We start from the raw sequence: 20688 nt of genomic DNA on the forward strand, positions 1-20688 counted from the left end.
GTGGGCGTTCTGGCACAATATGGCTGCTGTCGCATCATCCAGGTGGATGCTGCACATTGGTGGTTGAGGAGATTCCCCCTCTATGTGATGCGCTATGGGTGTCCAGAAAGATGTTATATAAATGTAATGAAATATTATTATTACTTCAGAAACTCTAGGAACATAAAACGGTGATAGATGGACCTCAACCTTTACGCTGAGGAGAAAATCCATTGTAACTGAGGGGACCAAGTGAAACAAGTATTTCTGTTAAGCTAGCAACACTGGACATCAACCACATGATATGTGCTTATAACTTTGCATTACTGTCTACTTTATGTATAACAGGTCCATCTAATAACAAGAGACCGGACAAATCGTAAAATAACGAGCATATGAACACTGTGTGCTCTGGCGTGGTCAAAATAAGTCACAACAAGTGGGGCTTACGTCACTTCTAGTTCCTACTGGCGGTGCGAATGCAACCAGGAAAACATTCCCAGCGGAACCATTGGTTTGAAGGGGCGCTACCCTGATGGCTAGTTCCTAGACCTACCCGGTGCGAAAGCCCCTTATGTCACCAAGGCTCATTGCAATCGACCTGATGTTGGTGCTAAAGTGATCAAAAGTACATAGTGGGTCATAAATCCTGAACCTAAACATAAAAGTTGTAATGGGAAAGAAACAGATCAGTGACTCTATAATCAAATAATGATTTGATCCTTTGGTTCTGATCTAAAGTTCTTCATTTTAGACGCCTGTTAAGATTGCTGTTGATGTGAAGGAAGAGCGTTGGTTATAATCTAAACCTGAAACATACTAAACTTTATTTTTCTGGATACTCTAGTGTTCAATTATGTCTGTGGCTATGTTAATGAATTGAAAAAAAATGGAAGACACAAAAAGACTTGAGGTTGTTTGTGTTTTTTAAATAAGCAATCATTTGATTTAGCTACCAATAAAACACCCATATATGTTAATTCATTTTATTCTGTGTAATTAAGAATCTATGACTTTCACCTGTGACAGATTGATTGAGTTAATTGGCAGCTGCAGAGAAAAATTAAGCTCATCATGAGAGAGGTGGAGCCATTGTGATTTACATCTGCATAAATGTGGATGGGAGCACCCTAAGGAGTCATTGAAACAAGCTTAGCAATAATGGGGTTTTGGCAGGTTGGATTTGGATTGGTGTTTATTCTTGCACTTGGATTTTCTGAAGCACAATGGAGAGCAAGAGCAGCACACAATCAGAGTCCAAGTGCGTTTAGGCCTAGAACATTCGCTCAAGCTCCTCAACAGTCTGATTCCAGGATGTCTTTGGTTCCCAGTAACATTGCATTTGCACCACAAACGTTTCCTGTCCATACACCAGTCAGGACTGACTCTGGAAAGTCTTCTCAAGATCTCATGGGTGTTCAATTAAAGGAGCTGTTGCAGGGTCCAGTGGCGAAACTGACGTGGAGCTTTCCAAGTCTACCTGAGGAACCACAGCAGCCAGATGTTCCTTTTGAGTTGCCTAATCCTGTCCCTGCCAACAGTGTAGCTGCTCAGTGTGGAGAAAACTCTGTATATGTGGAAGTGAAGAAGGACTTCTTTGGGACTGGACGCCCACTGTTGTCCTCTGGTTTCACACTGGGAGGCTGTACTGCAACTGGAGAGGATTCTTCTGCTCAAGTGCTGATCTTTGAGTCTGAACTGCATGGATGTAGCAGCACATCAATGGTAAGGTTCTGTTGTGACAATCCTAGGTATTCTGAACCATCCATGTGACTGTTCTGTTAACCTTTCTGTTTAGGTGACTGAGGATGAGCTTGTCTATAGGTTCAACATTATCTACACCCCACAAGAGGCTTCATATGGTGTTCCTATTGCCAGGAGTAGTAGTGCAGTGGTTGGTATCGAGTGTCACTATCCAAGGTGAGGATTCAATGAATTCATGTTCACTGGATGTTCTAATCCTGCAGTTTATGGGCAAGAGATGACCGCTTGTTTAACTCCCACAGAACACATAATTTGAGCAGCAATGCCTTAATGCCCACTTGGATCCCATATGCCTCAACTAAGGTTGCAGAGGATGTGTTCGTCTTCTCCCTCAAGCTCATGACTGGTTGGTGTCGCCCATACAGATTTGCACAATGCATGTGATTTCATCTGCTAAGATTATTTATTTTTATTCTTTTTCAGATGACTGGAGATTTGAGAGACCTTCTAACCAGTACTTCCTGGGTGACATGATAAATCTTGAAGCATCTGTGCTTTTGTACAACCATGTTCCCATCCGTGTGTTTGTGGACAGCTGTGTGGCTACTGCAGTCCCTGATGTCGCTTCTGTCCCCAGATACTCCTTTATTGAGAATAATGGGTAAGAGCTGCTACCTCATGTCTCCCAGCTTCCAGAAGGGTTGTGTATTTCTAACTGGGTTTTGTTCACAGGTGCCTGGTTGATGCCAAGCTCACGGGCTCCACGTCTCGCTTTATGCCCAGGACTCAAGTTGATAAGCTGAGGTTTCAGCTAGAGGCCTTCAGGTTCCAGCAAGCAGACAGTGGGCTGGTATGCATGTCCTGAAGTTGTACAACTCTTTGTATATGATATCCATGGTTTACAAACAATTGTCTCTGCAGGTCTACATCACATGTGTTTTGAAGGTGGCTGCAGCAACCTCAAGCCCTGAACAGAAAGCTTGTTCCTTCTCTTCTAATGGGTATGTTTCCTGCTAGATAAGTGTACATGTGAATTAATTGCGTTCCCTTAATTGAGGGTTTGTTCTGTCAGGTGGGTGTCTGCAGATGAATCTGACCAGGTTTGTGGCTGCTGTGACACAACGTGTAGCATCAGAAGTGGAAGTGATCAACTGCTTACAGGTATGGACTAACACTGATAATTTATTGTCATTCAAGGCTTTTGTTCTCACTAATCATTTCTTCCACAGATCTACACTGGGAAAGAGCATCTGTCGGCCCAATCAACGTTAAAGAATATGGCCATGGCCAACAATAACTAGAAATGTCATGAGACTTCTGGTGGTTTAATAAATGTTGTGAATATATTTCTTGTCTTACTTGCACAAATACATTTATCCAGTCTACATGGTTTATGTTCAGATGTGTACTATTAAAAAGCCTGTCTATTGAGCTATGTCCCCAGACATAGACCAGGCCATTTGTTGGACTTATTCTAACACAAAGGGGCATTTCAATAGCATCATATTGTGCTACCTGTTGATTAACTATTGTGGTTCAAGTGTGTATGCTGAAACCATATTGTACTTAATATAATTTACCAAGTAAGGACTTGCACCTTTTAGTGGTGCTAATATACCCGCCCTGTTTCTGGGGGCTTTTGCACCAGAACCTTTTCATATTTCCAACTATTGGCGGTAGTACCTTGATTTTGTTGTCTTCACTCCAGAAGAAATACAGTAGGAACGATTTTAGCTTCTACTACAAAGCAGGGTCTAAACTTTTTTTTTTTTATCAGGACATTTTTGGGCTAGGCCTATTACAACGCAATAAGTAATGACTTGAAACTTTGAGGGATGCTAGTATACCCACCCTATTTATTGGTGATCTTGCACCAGAGGAACTTTTTCATAGTTCCTAGAACTATTGGTGGAAGTACCTGTGTTTTGGTTTGTTCACACCGCAGGAACTAGGAATGATTTTAATTCTAGGAACTAATTTAGCCCCTCCTTTAGAGTAGGGTCTAAACTAGCACAAACTATCTGTGACGTAAATGTAAACTAATTGGCTGAACGCACATGAAATACCAGCATTTGCCATTATTAAATGTAATGGCTGTGTAAATGCTCATAGCCATTTACTTCAGAAATTCTGTCTAAACACTGTATAGCCTAACTCCAATGAAGCTCAATAAATTTAATGATCCAAACCGTCCTATGTGTAGAAAATCTGGAATTGAATTGGGAACATTCATGCTTTTTATTTTTTTTATTGTAAAGTTTTGGGGGAGAAGATTTGAATGCAAGAAAAATGCTACCGTAGCGCGAATTGATCACAGAATGCCGATTAAAGTCGTATGAAATACAACTATAATACAATTCTAAGTTATGAGTAGCTACTGTATACTGTAGACTCCCGTTTTTATTTATTTTTATTAACGGTGTGAAAAGTAAAAATTATGATGAAATATCAATCTTTGACTTGTCAAAGTACACCTTTCCTCATAGTAACTGAAACTTTCAGTTATTTTTTTTCAGCTGGCTGACCTACAAATATTACTATGGTAGTAAGCATTTTTTAAAGGGAAATTATACATTATAACAGGAAAATGTACCGTTTGTAAAAAAAACAAAAAAACAAAAAAACAACTGTGAGTCTGCACATGCGCATAACCGGTAAGTAGCAAATCTCGATGGGTAGCATTCTCGTCAGAACACCTGAACTATCAGTGTTTGGAAATCGGCGGCTCCACGACACGCGTTACTTCCGCATTTCAAAGTTCCAATAGCGGTCTGTGGGAGTGTCGTAACTCCGTTTTTCAACGGCTCTGGACTCTGGACCCGTTAACCAGTTTTCTTCTTTGAACAGAAAGTGAAAGTGTGTATCTCGCTTTTGTACAGAAGGTAAAGTGTAAGTGTTATTCTAAGGCATAAAGCCTGTTTGTTGACAAACTGGTCTGTAATGTTTTCTCTTTTTTCATATTTTCTTTTTTAGGATATGTCTCAGAGATGAACTTCATTTGTTTGACTCTCCTACTTTTTAGCGGAATTACAGATTCAAGATCAGGTAATTTAATGATCAATGTGAATACTTTATATTTATTGAACAGTACTGTTTGTCTGGAACAACACTAGGGTAAAAACCTTTAATTAGGGTGACCACCCGTCCCGCTTTGCGTTGTACTGCACAGCATTTTCACCTTGTCCCGCACGTCGGATATTGAGGAAATGTCCCGCATTTTTATCAGTCTTTAGTTTTTAATATCATATTAAGAAAACGTGCATGCGTTATTTTGCCTTTTTAAGACAGCATTCTACTTATTACTTTTGCTTGCTAGTTTGCAGCACTTCGTTGTAAGTACAAATACAACAGCTGTTTTATACACTATCCAATGGTTGAAAAGAAAGGAGTAGGCTAAACACGGTCACTCGTTGGTTGTAACGGCTGTCAATCAAAATGTGGACCGGTGATTCCCTGTCGGAAAACAAATGGATAATTCGGTAAATTAACATTTTAATTTAACAGAATTTATCTGTTGTTGTTTAACCTGCAGAGATTGTTTAATTCACATCCTTTCTAAAAATATGAATATTTTTGGTTTTGGTTTTTAATATAATATTAATATAAGACCGTCTATCTAATTTCATGTTGTTTTATATTTTATTTGTTCATTGTTTATTTTGTTGGATTTTTTGTTGGACTTGGTCAGAACTGTTTCTAAAAAAAATGTATACATGATTCCTGCTGCCTTTGGGCTCAGTGATGCTGAATTTAAATGACTTTTTTTTTTTTTTTTTTTTTTTTAAAGATTTTTATCACCTGAAAGGCAGAATATAAATGTTTTTATTAAGTTAGATAGACATTATATAACTGTTTCAGGGTATGTTTTAGTGTTGGTAACATGTCCCACATTGTCCCACACAAACTTATAATTGTCCCACATTTGATTTGTTTGATGGTGGTCACCCTATGTAGGATGTTTAGTTCAGATCAGCTCTTTCTCTTTGTAACAGAGCAGTTTGAAGTATTGGGACCTGCAGATCCTGTATTTGCCGTCGCTGGTGAAGATGTTATTCTGCCCTGTTCAGTCAAACCCAACATCAGTGTTGTGGACATGAAAGTGGAGTGGTTTAGACTTGATCTGAAAGACTCACCACTAGTGCATCTCTATGAGGATCATGAAGACAGAAACGCAGATCAGATTCAGTCCTACAGAGAGAGAACAAAACTGATCCATCAAGAACTACAGAGAGGAAACACATCACTCAAACTCTCAATGGTCCGAGTCTCTGATGAAGGTCTTTATAAGTGTTTTATTCAGTCTAAATCCCGGTCTGATGACGCCACTGTTGATGTCAGAGTTGAAGGTGAGGAAACCAGTGAGAACTAGCATGCTCTTTTCACATAAGAAAATAACTTTAAAAAGCCAGAATAAAAACATCATGTTTCTTGTTGATCTGCAGCTGTAGGACGTCCTCCAGTGATCACTGTAGATGGGTTTGATGGTTCAGGAGGGCTTCATCTACAGTGTGAATCTGAAGGTTGGTATCCTGAACCTGATCTGGAGTGGCTGGACAGTGAAGGAGTCAGTTTGAGTTCAGAAACTACAGAGACACACAGAAACACAGACGGATTCAGTGTCAAACACACCATCACTGTATATCACAGTAACGGCAAGATTCACTGCAGAGTCAAACTGAGACATCACATGCTGGAGTCACTGATTAACACCACAAGTAAGTACTCACACTTCTGTTACTGTACTTGGCAGTGTTGTGGCAAAAATCCTGTCAAACATCATCACTGCGTAAGAGACACTCAGAGTCAAATTAATAAATAAAGAGAAGTTTTATTCTTGCAAGAATAGGCGCAGTTGCCTACACAGCAGTTACACTGTGGAGTGAGTTTAAAAGATATGAATGGTCCTGCTGACCACCATTAAAACTCGGTCAGCTCCAACTTGAAGCAGTGTGTCCCATTCAGGAATGCATACAGAGCCACTGATAAGCAGTTCTCTGTATTCCTTACAGTCCACCAGTGGCGGACTTAATCACAATAGCCAAATCATAATCTTCATCATTATTACTGGCAGCACATTCATTTTCATAAGCTGCATTGAAAAATATTCTAAGTTGTTTTCACAAGTTATTTTTGGTCACACTTGTCCAGGGAAACATATATATATATATATATATATATATTCAATGACCAATCAACCTTGATTTCCAGAATCTTTGGACATAGCTGTCTTTACATTTTACTAATTTGGTATTACCAACAACAAAACTAATTACAGAACAAGTACATACAGTATCTAACATCCGGAAGCCCGGCTGAACTGCACCTTAGGGATGGCCAGTTTGGGTCAGTTTATTTCAGTACCAGTTTGTGTCCTTAAAGGGTTAGTTCACCCAAAATTGAAAATTCTGTCAGTATTTACTCACCCTCATGTTGTTCCAACCCCGTAAGACCTTCGTTCATCTTCGCAACACAAATTAAGATATTTAAGATATTAAAATCGCTCCTGCATACAGTCCATAGGCTTCTTGAGGGACTGGCTCTTGCTGTCCCCGAAAAGTCATTAAAGACATCGTTAAAATAGTCCAAGTGACTACAGGGGCTCAACCTTAAGTTTATCAAACGACGAGAACACTTTTGTGCGCAAAAAAACAACAAAAATAACGACTTTATTTCAACTAATCACTTCCTTCTCCATGAGCCTGTAAGTCAGTTAACGTAGTGTGATTGCATGAAGCTACGTCACACGTAGGCTCACTATTGGCCGACGCTGGTCATGTGTGTGTGATGCGTGTGACGTACAATAACAGAAGCTTACGCTATTAAACTAGTAACCTGACTCGCGCAGAGGGAGAAATAAACGAATAGTTGAAATAAAGTCGTTATTTTTGTTGTTTTTTTGCGCACAAAAGTGTTCTCGTCGTTTGATAAACTTAAGATTGAGCCCCTGTAGTCACTTGGACTATTTTAACGATGTCTTTAATGACTTTTCGGGGACAGCAAGAGCCAGTCCCTCAAGAAGCCTACGGACTGTATGCAGGAGCGATCTTAATATCTTAAATATCTTAATTTGTGTTCCGAAGATGAACGAAGGTCTTACGGGGTTGGAACAACATGAGGGTGAGTAAATACTGACAGAATTTTCATTTTTGGGTGAACTAACCCTTTAAATAGAAGCTAAACAGCAGTAGGGACCTTATCTGGGTGGGTGAAAGGTACAGCGGGTGAAGAGGAACCTTGAAAAGACTATAAGAGCTGTTTAGATCTCATGTCTCCCTGAAGGCGTTTCACTCACTCCACATTGTAACTGCTGTGTTGGCAACTGGGCCTATTCTTGCAAGAATAAAAACTTCTCTTTCTTTATTAATTTGACTCTTACTCAGTGATGATGTTTGACAGGATTTTTCATCAGTTATGTTTCACATGATTTTTTTTAATGCAGTAAAAATAATTAATTATTATCATCAATATATTATTTTTTTATCAGATAGTCAGATAAGTCAGAAAGTTAAAAGCAATAGGAACATTAGGTTTATAATAGAATTTTGTACCAACATTATTGTGTTTGTGTAATTCAGAACTGAACATTATGTAAAAACCTGTAAAACATATGTTTGATTTACATAATGTGCTTATTTACTGATTTGTTTTGCAGATAGTATGTTTATTTCTTGGAGGACGTCAGTCATCCTGATTACAGTTATAGTTGTGCTCGTTGTGATTGCTGGAATACTGATTGCTGTGGTCATGCAAAGAAACAGAGGTAAAGTTCTTGTTTTCTTGCTATTTTACATGTTTTATGTAAATAAATAAGGCAGACTGGGGATACATTTTTACTTTTTTTACTAATTTCTATTTATGAACATATGCATAACTTAAACACAGACAGACATCAACAATCAGCACATGAATCTCAACAATGGTGACAATCAAATGTTTCTTGTCACAATGCATGCTGAGTGCCAGCAAAGTGTAAAACTCCTAGCATGCACTGCGGTATGAAAGGATTAAACAGCTGAATGGTTTTACCAATTTCGGTTTTGTTGTATTTCTATCCCGCTGTAAACATTTCCATAATCCACTGCAATGAAATATTGCCCTTACCTTTAGATTAAAGAAGATGTCGATCCTAAATATCAGCTGTCATCAGAGAACAGCTAATTACCTTATAAGGTCAAAAACTCTGGACTTATAGTACCTTATTAATATAAGCTTGCAGAAGCATATATTTTCTATATATTCAAATTTTCTATTTCTTTTTCACCGTTATTTTATGCAGCACATACACAAAGGCTTTGTATGATGAGTTCTTCTATCGCAGCCCCTTTTGACCTTTCTCTGGCATCACAACTTCTGTCTGGCAAACAACATTCAAGGTCCCTTTTACAATACATATAGTCTCAACTCAATCTCCCTACACATAACGTGTCAACATTACACACATACTCTTCTAATGATGACCCTTATGTTCGCAGGCCATTTGATTGTAATTTGAGCTTGCCCTGCAATTTCAACACATCTTTATTTGAACAGTTTATTTCATTTACAACCATAATACGGTTCGCAATGTGTATTATCTTCTTATTTAATCGTTCTACTTGTCTGATCATTTTTATCAACTGCTGTGCGCGATGAATCAGTTCATTTCGAGGAAGTGGAGCCTTAGTGGAAGATCTTTCTCTTCTTCTTGCAATTTTCTTTTTGTTTTGCCTTGTCCATCCGGTGTTTAATTAGAAATTAGATCGCCCATAAAAATCTCAACCGATCATAATAATTTATTAACTTTTAAACGTACTTTTGTGGAAAGAAAACAAAGTCAATCTCGTTAATAATGGTTTAAATTTTAAAAAGTAAGTTCAGTTTCATAAAACTGAATTTATAAGTTAAAAAATAAAAACTAAATTAAAAAGATAACTCAAAAAGTTAAGTATGTGTTGTTGACTGTAATATTGGCATGTAAGACAGATATTGGCTTCATCTTTATTGATGATGTGAAGTACTGAGGAAAATGTCTTTGTCCCAAACACTATGGAAAGAAATGCATGTGTGTAAGCTATATATTTAATGCTGTATTCTCTTGTCTATGTTCTAAATTTTTCCTCAGGACACGATCAACTACAGGATGGTAAGAACAGAATATCTTATTTTATTTATTAAATAAATGGGTCATATAATGGTTCTATAAAATAACATTATTTGGTTTAATGCAATGTGTTTAAACGGTTGTGGGTTAAAAAAGTCATTATTTTACAGCTCCCAAAGCAATAATGACAGTTGATGTCGGTTATATCTTATCAATTCGAGCCCGAATCTGATCCTAAAAAAGTGCAGAAGACCAAGATGATTAATCAACTTTGCCAGTGCGACTGGACCAGATCGTATCAGATTGTTGAGGTTTTATTTCATTGGGGACAAAATTACTGATTATAATGACTTATACTGTCTTTTTACACGTTGCGCTATGAGTGTGAGAACACTTATGTCGTTACATAAAAATACTGTGTACTGCTCAAAACTCGCGTTTGAATAGTCACTGTGGAACTCACTGTTCCCCTTACATGTACAGTCAGATGCAATTTAACAGCCAGCCAAACTCCATCCATAAAGTACAAATTTACATTTAGTCATTTAGCAGATGCTTTTATCCAAAGTGACTTACAACTGAGGACTAAACCAAGCGAGTCATCGTGAAGAGGCAGAAACAACGCAAGAAGTGCTCAAACTACAAAGTTCATTCATTGCTCGGAGTAGCATAAGCCAGATAAGCAAGAATTTAAATAAAAAGGAATGAATATTTGTATTTATTTATTTAAGTGTATTTATTTTTTATATTATATTATGTTAAGTGCTCACGGAAGAGGTGAGTTTTCAGTTGTCCTTTGAATGCTGAGAGGGATTCTGCATTCCGGATGAGGTTGGGCAGATTATTCCACCAGCAATTCTTGAATGAGAACCTTCTGGAGAGGGATTTTGAGGCACTCTGTGATGGTACCACGAGCCGTCGCTCATTGACTGATCTTAGCCTTCTGGTAGGGATGTAGACTTGTAGTAATGAGTGGAAGTAGGAGGGAGCTGATCCTGTGGTCAATCTGTAAGCAAGTGTCAACGCCTTGAACTTCATGCGAGCTTAGATTGCTCGCAGCTTCGAGCTTCAAAGATTGCTCCAAGATTTCTGACTGACATTGATGGGGTGATTGAGGAAGAATCTAGCTGAATAGTGAAGTCTTTCTGAAGTCATTATAAAGTCCCGTTCTGGAGGTATTAGAGAATGCTGGGCTTGATGGCCTCAGTATCTTCAGCTGGGCCCGCTTCACATGCGCCCGCTGCAGTTTTGGTTCAAAGCAAGAGTACCCCCTCAAGCTTGGGCTTCCGGTCTGCTTCGCCTCAGGGTCAATCAGGAATGTGTCACAGCCATGAAAACTCTCATACCAGTCTAGTGTAAGCCTGGGGACTTCCTCGAGTTAACAGGTGGTGTCCACGGACGCCTCCACCTCGGGATGGGGAGCGCTGCACAAGGGCAAACAGTTCTTCGGCCTATGGTCAGAACAAGAAAAGCTCCTTCACATAAACTGTCTGGAAATGTGGGCAGTCGACAACGTGCTGAGGCGCTTCTGTCCCCTAATAAAGGGCTGCCACGTCTTAGTCCGCTCGGACAACATGTTGGTGGTATCCTACATAAATCGCCAGGGCGGCGTCAGGTCTCGAAACCTTTTCAGATTGACAGAGCGCATTCTGGCCTGGGCTCAGCACGATCTGTGCTCACTGAGAGCAGCACACGTGCCTGGCCTCCTGAATTTGGGGCCAGACAGACTGTCCAGAAACAATATACCAGCTGGGGAATGTCCTCTGCACCCGCAGACAATCCTCCTGCTGTGGGAGAAGTTCGGCAGAGCACAGGTAGACCTATTCGCGTGCCAGGAGAACGCTCACTGCCCAAAATTATTCTCAAAGAGCAAGGATGCACTGGCCCTTGTCTGGCCAAGCTGCCCGCTCTGTGTTTTTCCCCAGTTTTGCTCCTGCCTCAAGTGCCTCCATTATCCAAAACCAAAAATAGTTGTACCAGTGTTGTAGTACTCGAGACTCGGACTCGTCTCGGACTCGGTCTCGAGACCATATTTTAATGGTCTTGGTCTTGTCATGGACTCGTGTGCATTTGGACTCGGAATTGACTCGTACTCGAACATTTTTTTTTTAGGACTCGGAATTATTCCCGAGTCCACTCGAGTTCAATTAAAAATATTTTTCATGATTATGAATGTATGTTAATAAAATATTTCTTTAAATTGATTGACACGCCCAGTGATTGGTGATTTTCTAGTGCGCAACTGCGCATGACAAATTGTAATAAAATTACTTTTAACACCACCTACTATGTGGCCTTTTTACCCTAAACTGATCATATTTATTAAACTCTAAGTAAATTCAGTAAAATAAAAAAAGGATTTCTCTAAGTAAATAAAAGTAAATTAGGTAATCAACCCTCACTGGTCTCGGTCTCGACTCGGACTCGACCATCTCTGGTCTCTGACTCGACTTGGACTCGACTCTCTATGGACTCGGTCTTGACTCGGACTCGACTCTCTCTGGTCTCGACTCGGACTCGAGTGAGGTGGTCTCGACTACAACACTGGTTTGTACATTACATCAGTCTCCGAGCTGTCATCTGGGGTGGCAAAGCTAATTTTTAGGAAGGCAGCTGCCACAGGGGAGCTAGAACTAAAACAACTATTCAATACAAGTGGCAGGTGGACGTGGAGCAGAACACACTGTCAGTAGCAAATTCTTAAAATATGAACCCATACTCACAGGCTGTGGGCCCTATTTTAACGATCTGAAACGCATGTGTCAAAGCACAAGTAACTTTGTGGGCGGATCCCGGCGCTGTTGCTATTTTCCCGGCGGGATAAATGCCTCTTGCGCCTTGCGCAAATCTAAAAGGGGTTGGTCTGGAGTAGCTTCATTATTCATACGTGTGCTTTGGGCGTAACGGAAATAAATGGTAAATGGACTGCATTTATATAGCGCTTTCACAGACCCAATGCCCACCAAAGCGCTTTACATTTGCCTCACATTCACCCATTCACTCACACATTCATACACCGACGGCGGTGTCAGCCATGCAAGGCGCCATCCAGCTCGTCGGGAGCAGGTGGGGTTAGGTGTCTTGCCCATGGACACTTCGACACTTGGTCAGGTGGAACCGAGGATTGAACCACTAACGCTGCCTTCACACTGGCAGTTGAAATCAGCTCCGTAATACGCAATACGTTCCCAACGGACGTCGTACTACAGTGAAAAGCGGGTAGAACAAAAATGGCGGAGAGATTAAAGTTTGATTGTGTCAGTTCTGTATGATCTCTCTGATTAGGGTTATGCTGCGTGAGGAAAGTTGCTCAGGACGTTGACATGTCAGGTCGGCTAAAAAATGTGATATAGTGTTCAATAGTTCAATGTCTGCCTTCAATTTAATTGTATTTACTGCCCTTATAAACGTTAGAAAGTCATGAAAATAAAAAATGACATCACAAATTATCGTTATAAAATCAATATTTATTTTATTAAAAGTTAATAATTCAGGTTTGTTTATCAGTACCATAGCAACGCTCAACTTCCGCTGGAATTGTCGGATAGGAACCGTCCGTAGCTTTTCGCAAGAGTTCATCCGGATGACCAACGGACACGATTTTCTTCGCACCGCACTCGGTCGGACCCGTTTCGGACCCATTCGCATGCGGTCTGCGAATCTCCATAGGAAATGAATGACTTCCGGTCGTTTCGCAGCCGCATCGGAGCTGATTTCAACTGCCAGTGTGAAGGCGGCGTAACCTTTCGGTTTGTAGACAATCCACATGAACCACTGAGCCGCCCCCAAATAAACCAGTAAGAGCGTCATATCACATTCCCTTTAAGAGCGTGAAGAACGAGGTGCGCTTGTTCCATGGCGCAATACTACTGTATTATAACGGCGCATTTACCAGGCGCTCTTCACAATCAGTTCACAGCCGAGGAGATCGATGTTCTCATCAGGGCCGTAAAAGAAAAAGAAGGGACATTGGGGATGGGACAAACCCACCCAAATTAGCTTCGGTTAAACATGCATATAATAACTAAATGTGCCTAATTATGCCTATTTTTCCCATCATCATGGTAACAACAATGATTTCCCTCATGTTTCTATATTTTTTCTTATAATAATGTATCGTTTGGAAAAAGTAAAATGCATCTGTGTAGATGAGAGAATCATCTACAGTGTATGCGCGTTGTTCACTCTCTGTATTATGACCAAGCAGGCGCACTTAAAATAACATCTGAATGTACGCGCAACGCGCCACTAACTTTAGACCAGGTTTTTTCTGGTCATTGGCGCAATTGTTTTTGGAACTGAAAAATAGCACTAGGGATTGTTTGCGCCACCACACGCCTTTGGCTTTATCTTCATTGATGAAATGAGGAAAATGTCTTTGTCCCAAACACTAAAATAAATGTGTGTATTGTGTAAGTTAATGATGTTTTCTCTTGTCTTTATTCTAAATTTTCTTTTCACATATTTCTCTGAATTTTCTTTAGAACGTGATCAACTTTTACAAAGTCAGAAGATTATTATAACACAAGGTGAATTTGTTTATAGCTTTATTAAAACATGAATTGCTTTTGAATTATTTTGCAAAACAATTAATGAATACTGTGCATTCATATATATCTATTATATTTTATCAAAATATATATTTATTTTACGATATAAAGTCTTCTTGGATTTTCTTGCTATTCAAATGGTGATTAAAATGATTGATCTCATTATTGATCTAGAGATGACTTCTGTTATGAGCATATCATTTCATAATTTCTATTTTTTAGCTGTCCCACAATTAAGAAAACATGTGGGTGAGTATAATCTATGCATTTTCTTTGACATAATTATTTATTTAAATACTTTTATTTTTCTAAATTCATCAACATGTCAAACATTTATTTATTTTTTTATATGTTTTTGAGAGTTTGGTATAATGCACTGCACAAATGCTTAAAATGATCCAAATACTAAATGATCAAAGATGTTTAACAAATGCCATCTCTGCATATGCTGTGAGTTTAGGTTAGCTTATGATGATATCAACGCCATTTCACCAGATTTGAAACGTAAATCCTCCATAAACCTATGCCAACACATGAGAATACACCAATATGTTTCTAAATTTGCAAACTGTTCATTCATGGCGACTTCAAAATAAAAGTTGAAACCCTCATGAGTTTGCATGTTTAGATGCCCACATGTTATTGTTCAAGGAATTACTGTGACTGTGACATTTCTATCATAAAGAAGTGGCCAAATATTAAAGGGATGATGATCATCTGTGGATCTGTCATGAAGAGCAAAAGGGTTTTTTTTTTCTTTTTTTTTTCGGGTTCCTCACGAATGTGTCGCTCAAAAAACACACAAGAGAAATACAAAAACTACTGCTGCGTTTGGACCTTATTAAAATCAAACATGCAGTGCATCGTGTCACATGTTAAGCAAATTCTCAAAATGGTGATTGAACGTTTAATGCAACAGACACACTGTTAACTATTTGACTAAAACGTAAAAATTGCCAGCGTGTTCACACATTACAATAATGCTTTTAACCGAAGCTGACGAGCGTGGAGATCATAGTGTTCCTCACATCCACATTCAGTTCTGCTGAGTAGATAATGGTCAAAACTAATATCTTGCAGGTGTATGTTATGCTTGAACCAGCTGTTAGAAATAATAAAGAATAATTAGAAAGAAAGAGTACAAAGAGAGAGAGAGAGAGAGAGAGAGAGAGAGAGAGAGAGAGAGAGAGAGAGAGAGATTAGTTAGAAAGCATAAAAGAAAGAAATATAGTTAGAAAGAAAGAAAGAAAGAAAGAAAGAAAGAATAATTAGCAAGAAAGAAAAAAAGAAAGATCACTTTGAAATTAGATAGAAGTAGATAGAAAGAAATATTGGTTAAAAAAGAAAGAATACTGTAGATAGAAAGAAAGATTAGTTAGAAAAAAGAGATTATTTAGAGAGAAATAATACTTAGAAATAAAGATAAGAAAGAAAGAAAGTAGTTACAAAGAAAGAACGATTAGTTAGAAAGAAAAAAAGAAAGAATAAGTATGATTAGTTAAAAAGAAAAAAAGAAAGAGATTAGTTATAAAAAAGAACAAAAGAAAATTTTAAAAAGAAAGAAAGAAGGATTAGTTTGAAAGAAAGAAACGTTAGAAAGAAAGATTGGTTATAAAGAAAGAAAGATTAAAAAGAAAAAAGAAAGGTTAGGTAGAAAGAAAGACTATTTAGAAAAAATAAAGAAATATTAAAAAGGAAAGAAAGATTTGGTAGAAAGAAAGAATAGTTAGAAAAAATAAAAAAAATATTAGTTAGAATGAAAAAATAAAGAAATAGTTTGTTTTTCTCATGACAATTTTTTAAACTAGTTTACAATGAATGCAGTATTAATTAATTCTTCTTCTTTTTTTTATTATTATCCCGTTTTCCATGATTCTTATGAAAATGAATAATTGTCTTTCTGTTGTTATATGCTCATCTGTAAAACAGTATTTCTATATTTTCAGCAGTGAAAGTGACTCTGGATGCTGATTCGGCTCATCCACAGCTCATCGTGTCTGATAAAGAGATACACGTGGAATGTGGAAACAGCCGGAACGCAGTGGCTTGGGGAAAACACAGGTTTGATACATATCTTGGTGTTCTCGGGAAGGACGGATTCTCCAAAAGGAGTTTTTACTTTGAGGTTCAGGTGAAGGGTCAAACCGAGTGGGATTTAGGAGTGGCCAGAGAATCCAGTAACAGGAACGGCTGGATCAATCCGAGGCCTTATGCTGGATACTGGACTGTGAGACGGAGAGATGAGGAGTATTTTGCTTGTGAGTATGCACATGTCCCTCTTTCTCTGAGAGTGGATCCTCAGAGGATCGGTGTGTTTGTGGATTATGAGAAGGGTCTCGTCTCCTTTTATGAAGTGGAGTCCATGTCTCATATCTACTCTTACACCAGTCAGTCTTTTAAGCAGAAACTCTTTCCATTTGTCTGTTTGGGGTATGAGAGGGAATATAATTTTAGAAATGTAAACTCCACACCACTGATTATCTGTGATTATTAACCCTTGTGCATCCTTGTGGACATTTTTGTCCTTTTCAGTTTTGTTTTTTTGATCACTTTGCCTGTGTTAACCCTTAAAGAGTTTCTTTATCCTGGGGGATACAGACATTTAACAGGCTGTAGGGGGAGGGGCTATGGGGGGAGAGGCATTATTTGGTTGCAGTTGATGAGAAACACTGATAGGGTGATGGGTCATGTAATCAGGTCATGTGACTTTTTGCTATAACATTCCAAATATTTGTATCAAAATCCAAAATGGCAGCATATATGGACAAAGACACTCGCCATGAGCTAAGTGTTTTTATATTTTTCACGATTATGCTATTTTAGAGTGATTTTGTTTTAGAAAGTATTTTTTTAAGGATAGTTTTACATGTTCTTGTTGTTATTTTCAAAATAATCTTCTCACAACTTTGATTATTAGGCATTGAATGTTTGTATCCCGGGGGATACATTGCCCATATAAGGGTATTTTCCAGGGCTGATCACTCACAGATATTCTCATGTTTTGAGGCCTGTTCTCTACAGATATTGAATAGGATAAAGGTTTTGGATGTGCCAGGATGGGCAGAAATCCATCATGTGTCAGAAGTGCAAAGTCAGGCTTTGTCTGGTCACTGGTCACTGGTCAGCCCCCCCCCCCCTTTTTTTTTTTGAGAATGGGGGTTAAATGCTCTATTCACACTTAAATGGTTATAATTCAAGAATGCCTTGGAATATATACCCAAGTTTGGTCTTGTTTTAAAGAAAACACTCAACAGATTATTGCTGAAGTGAAAACACTTCAAAAAATAAAAGTATGAAAAAGTTATGGAAGTTTTAATTCACAGTAAATCAAATATACTGTACTATGTATTTTTTATTTTATATAAAATATATATTTTACAAAATATTTTTACTCTAAAATTACTATAAAATCAAAGCCATAAATCTAACCAAGTTATGTTCCAAATTTGAAGTTGATATCACAAAAATTGAAGTTCCCATGAGATTTTGTTTAGGCGTAGTACCAAAAATAGCCACCGGGTGCCATTGAATTCCATTGAATTTAGTTGTGTACATTCTGTCCAAATATCAATTTTGTCACAAAATTTGGAACCTTGAGACTCAGACCTTTCTGACAATATGTGTTTTGTCAAGATTAGAAAAGGTTTTGATCATAAATTATGAAATATAATGATGCCCAAAAGGGGAGGAGCCTCATAAAATAAGTACTGTTTTTATGGTAACGCAACGTTCAATTATAAAATGGTTTTCACAGGATGAATTCTGAGTTTATAAGCTTTCAAATTATACCTAATTTATGATAACTACTAAAATATGTGATATAATAAAAAAAGGCGATAAAAAATATTATTATATTTAGGATATATTTAGGAGGATAAAATATACATATATATTATAATTTTTAGAGGATAATGTTATACTATACTTTTTATTTTTTATTGAAAAATACTAGATTATATGTTTTATTATGAACTTTTAGCATAAAAACAGAAGTTTCGATGATTAAAAGTGGGTGCATCAACTTTTTGTGACAAAGGTCAGACCTCCTGTTATGATGCAGATTTTTTTAGGTGCACTCTTGTTATAAATTCATTAATTACTCTTCCTACATAATTTAACACAAAACAGGGGTCGAATATTTAATTAGAAGTCTTAGACCTTTCCAAAAATATATAATTTGTCATAATTAGATTAGGATTTAATAGAAATACAGTGAAGTAAAGTTAGGCGTCCAGGTACCGGGACGGTGACAGTTAAGGGGTTAAAAAGTTATGAAATATTAAATGTATATCCTACATACTGTAGGCAATGCATCTTTGGAGAAAAAGTTCCGTTTTTTCCAATTTTTCTAATGTTGTATGGATAACATGAAAAATTGTAGCTAATTTATTGTTCATTAAATGTTTTAAAAGTTGTCATATTAACTATAATAAAAAAAATAAATAAATTGCAAAATGTAACCCTAAATGGGCAATGTATCTCGGGAGATACAGAGTATAACTTAGAAACTATAGGTCATATTTTGAAAAAAATTTATGAACTCTGCCATTTTAGTCTAGATACATACAAAAATAGCAATGAATCATTTTTCCATCAAAATTATTTATACTTGCCCCTTAAAGGGTTAAAGCTAACTGCAAAAAACTTGGCACAGGTGTGTATTTTTATTGGAATTTTACTATTTCACCGTCATTTTCTTAAAAAAAATATTTTTTGCATTAGGTACAAAAAATACTCCCTCTCAGCCCCTTTTGGACAAAAATGTCCCCATTGAAACCCATTAAAACTGCCATTTTTAATTCCCGGTTCAGTTAACTATAAAATTATGCAATCTTTGTTAAGAGGCTTTCATTCTGATGGCAAGGCTTCAAAATTTTATTTTTGACTATTTTTTATCAGATGGTGTCATTTTTTTTAAGTTTGGCCTGTAAAACAAATATCGCTTTTTTCCTGTTTTCTGGTTCGGCATACTATAGAGCCAACTGGATAAATTATGCAATGATATTTGTGTGGGTGTGTTGGTATGGATGTCAGAGTGTGGTTATTATGTGTGTTATAAAAAAATATGTGTGTGTGTGTGTGTGCGCATGTGTGTGTTTGTCAGACTGAGAGAGAAAAACTGCAAATTCAAATCCAATCACTGTGAGCTCCAGTGGGGTTTTGCTGGGACCCAATGGGGAAAATATATTACTACGCCCAAACAAACTGTTACCGAAAGCTCATTTTTTGAGATATCATCCTCAAATTTGGAACACAACCTATTTAGATTCATGGCTTTGATTTTATTGTAGTTTTGAGTTCAACCTGATTTAAAAAAAATATATTTTATATAAAATATTATTTTATAAATAATTTTCATAAACTTATACCTATATAACTTTTTTTTGGATTTACTTTTTGGATTATTATTTTTTTACTTCAGCAATAATCTGCAAAGGGTCTTCTTTAAAATGATACCAAACTTAAGTCTGTGCTCCAAAGCGTCACATTTTTATGACAGTTTTTTGACATGGACATTTTTGTCCTCTTTTTACCTATGTGTAACTTTTTTTAATTGATGCACAAGGGTTAATGTCAGTGAATGAATTTACAATGTCTAATAAAATAGAAGGATACAATAGACAGTGTAATAGCCATAAATATGAACTATTATTCACAAATGTGGACACAGAAGTGTGTGTGAGGTGTTCACATGATCACCTGATCATCTCCACTAGATAGTGAATGAAAGTCATCATTAAGTGCTGATCGCAGTAACTGTTCCTCCCTCAATAGTGTTTGTGTTTGTTGATGAATGATTGAGTAAACCTGGAAACTAAGAGCAAGCTCAAATATCAGACATGTTCATGTGTGTTTCATCACTACATCATTCCCACAATGCCATTGTGTTACTCAGATTTCATGGTTTATATGTGGATAAAGAATTAGCGTCTAAAGTTAACTTCTGATCATAACTCACATGAATAGATGAGTTTAAGTTTATTCAAGTATTCATATATTCTTAAATACTCATTTGTATTCTTCATTTTCATTATTTTATTTGATCATTCACACATAAAAAATGTTTACGTCTTTCCATCCATTTTTATTAAACTAAATATTGAGATGTTATGATTCTAATCCATTTGGTTAATTTTTACTGTCAAGCTCTTAAAAGACTAAATGAGTTTTATTATAATAGTGTGTGTTCAGAGTTAACGGCTGTAATGGACGGATATCATGGGATTCACACTCATGTACAGTGTTGATGATGCGATTTAAGTTGTGTTGCTTATATATGTAAATAAATATTATGAACAAGACACCCAAAATACTGTTATTTATTTCAATTCGATAGACGTGTTTATAAATTATTTTAACTTTAATTACAGACAT

The 20688-nt window shown here is 37.2% G+C and overlaps 2 protein-coding genes across 3 annotated transcripts; both read left to right on the forward strand.

Moving 5' to 3' along the window:
• The first annotated feature begins 1101 nt into the window (after nucleotides 1-1101).
• LOC148981976 (zona pellucida sperm-binding protein 3-like) lies at nucleotides 1102-3029 on the forward strand. Its single transcript, XM_039687127.2, has 8 exons — nucleotides 1102-1704; nucleotides 1778-1899; nucleotides 1986-2089; nucleotides 2167-2344; nucleotides 2416-2533; nucleotides 2605-2684; nucleotides 2756-2844; nucleotides 2913-3029. Exons 1-8 carry the CDS (start codon nucleotides 1141-1143, stop codon nucleotides 2978-2980), a joined length of 1323 nt encoding a protein of 440 aa, XP_039543061.2. The 5' UTR covers nucleotides 1102-1140; the 3' UTR covers nucleotides 2981-3029.
• Nucleotides 3030-4659: 1630 nt separating this feature from the next.
• On the forward strand, nucleotides 4660-19764 carry LOC120489111 (butyrophilin subfamily 1 member A1). Of its 2 annotated transcripts, none has more exons than XM_039685760.2 (8): nucleotides 4660-4728; nucleotides 5676-6029; nucleotides 6126-6398; nucleotides 8336-8443; nucleotides 9785-9805; nucleotides 14248-14292; nucleotides 14536-14562; nucleotides 16260-19764. In XM_039685760.2, the coding sequence occupies exons 1-8, from the start codon at nucleotides 4671-4673 to the stop codon at nucleotides 16805-16807; spliced, it is 1434 nt and encodes a 477-aa protein (XP_039541694.2). In that variant the 5' UTR covers nucleotides 4660-4670; the 3' UTR covers nucleotides 16808-19764. The 2 variants fall into 2 exon arrangements, with proteins under 2 accessions (XP_039541694.2, XP_088984332.1); XM_089128206.1 differs by lacking the exon at nucleotides 4660-4728 and adding an exon at nucleotides 5017-5162.
• The last annotated feature ends 924 nt before the right edge of the window (nucleotides 19765-20688 follow it).

Source organism: Pimephales promelas, chromosome 3, assembly GCF_988280905.1.
Source record: "Pimephales promelas chromosome 3, fPimPro1.hap1.1, whole genome shotgun sequence".
NCBI lineage: Eukaryota > Metazoa > Chordata > Actinopteri > Cypriniformes > Leuciscidae > Pimephales > Pimephales promelas.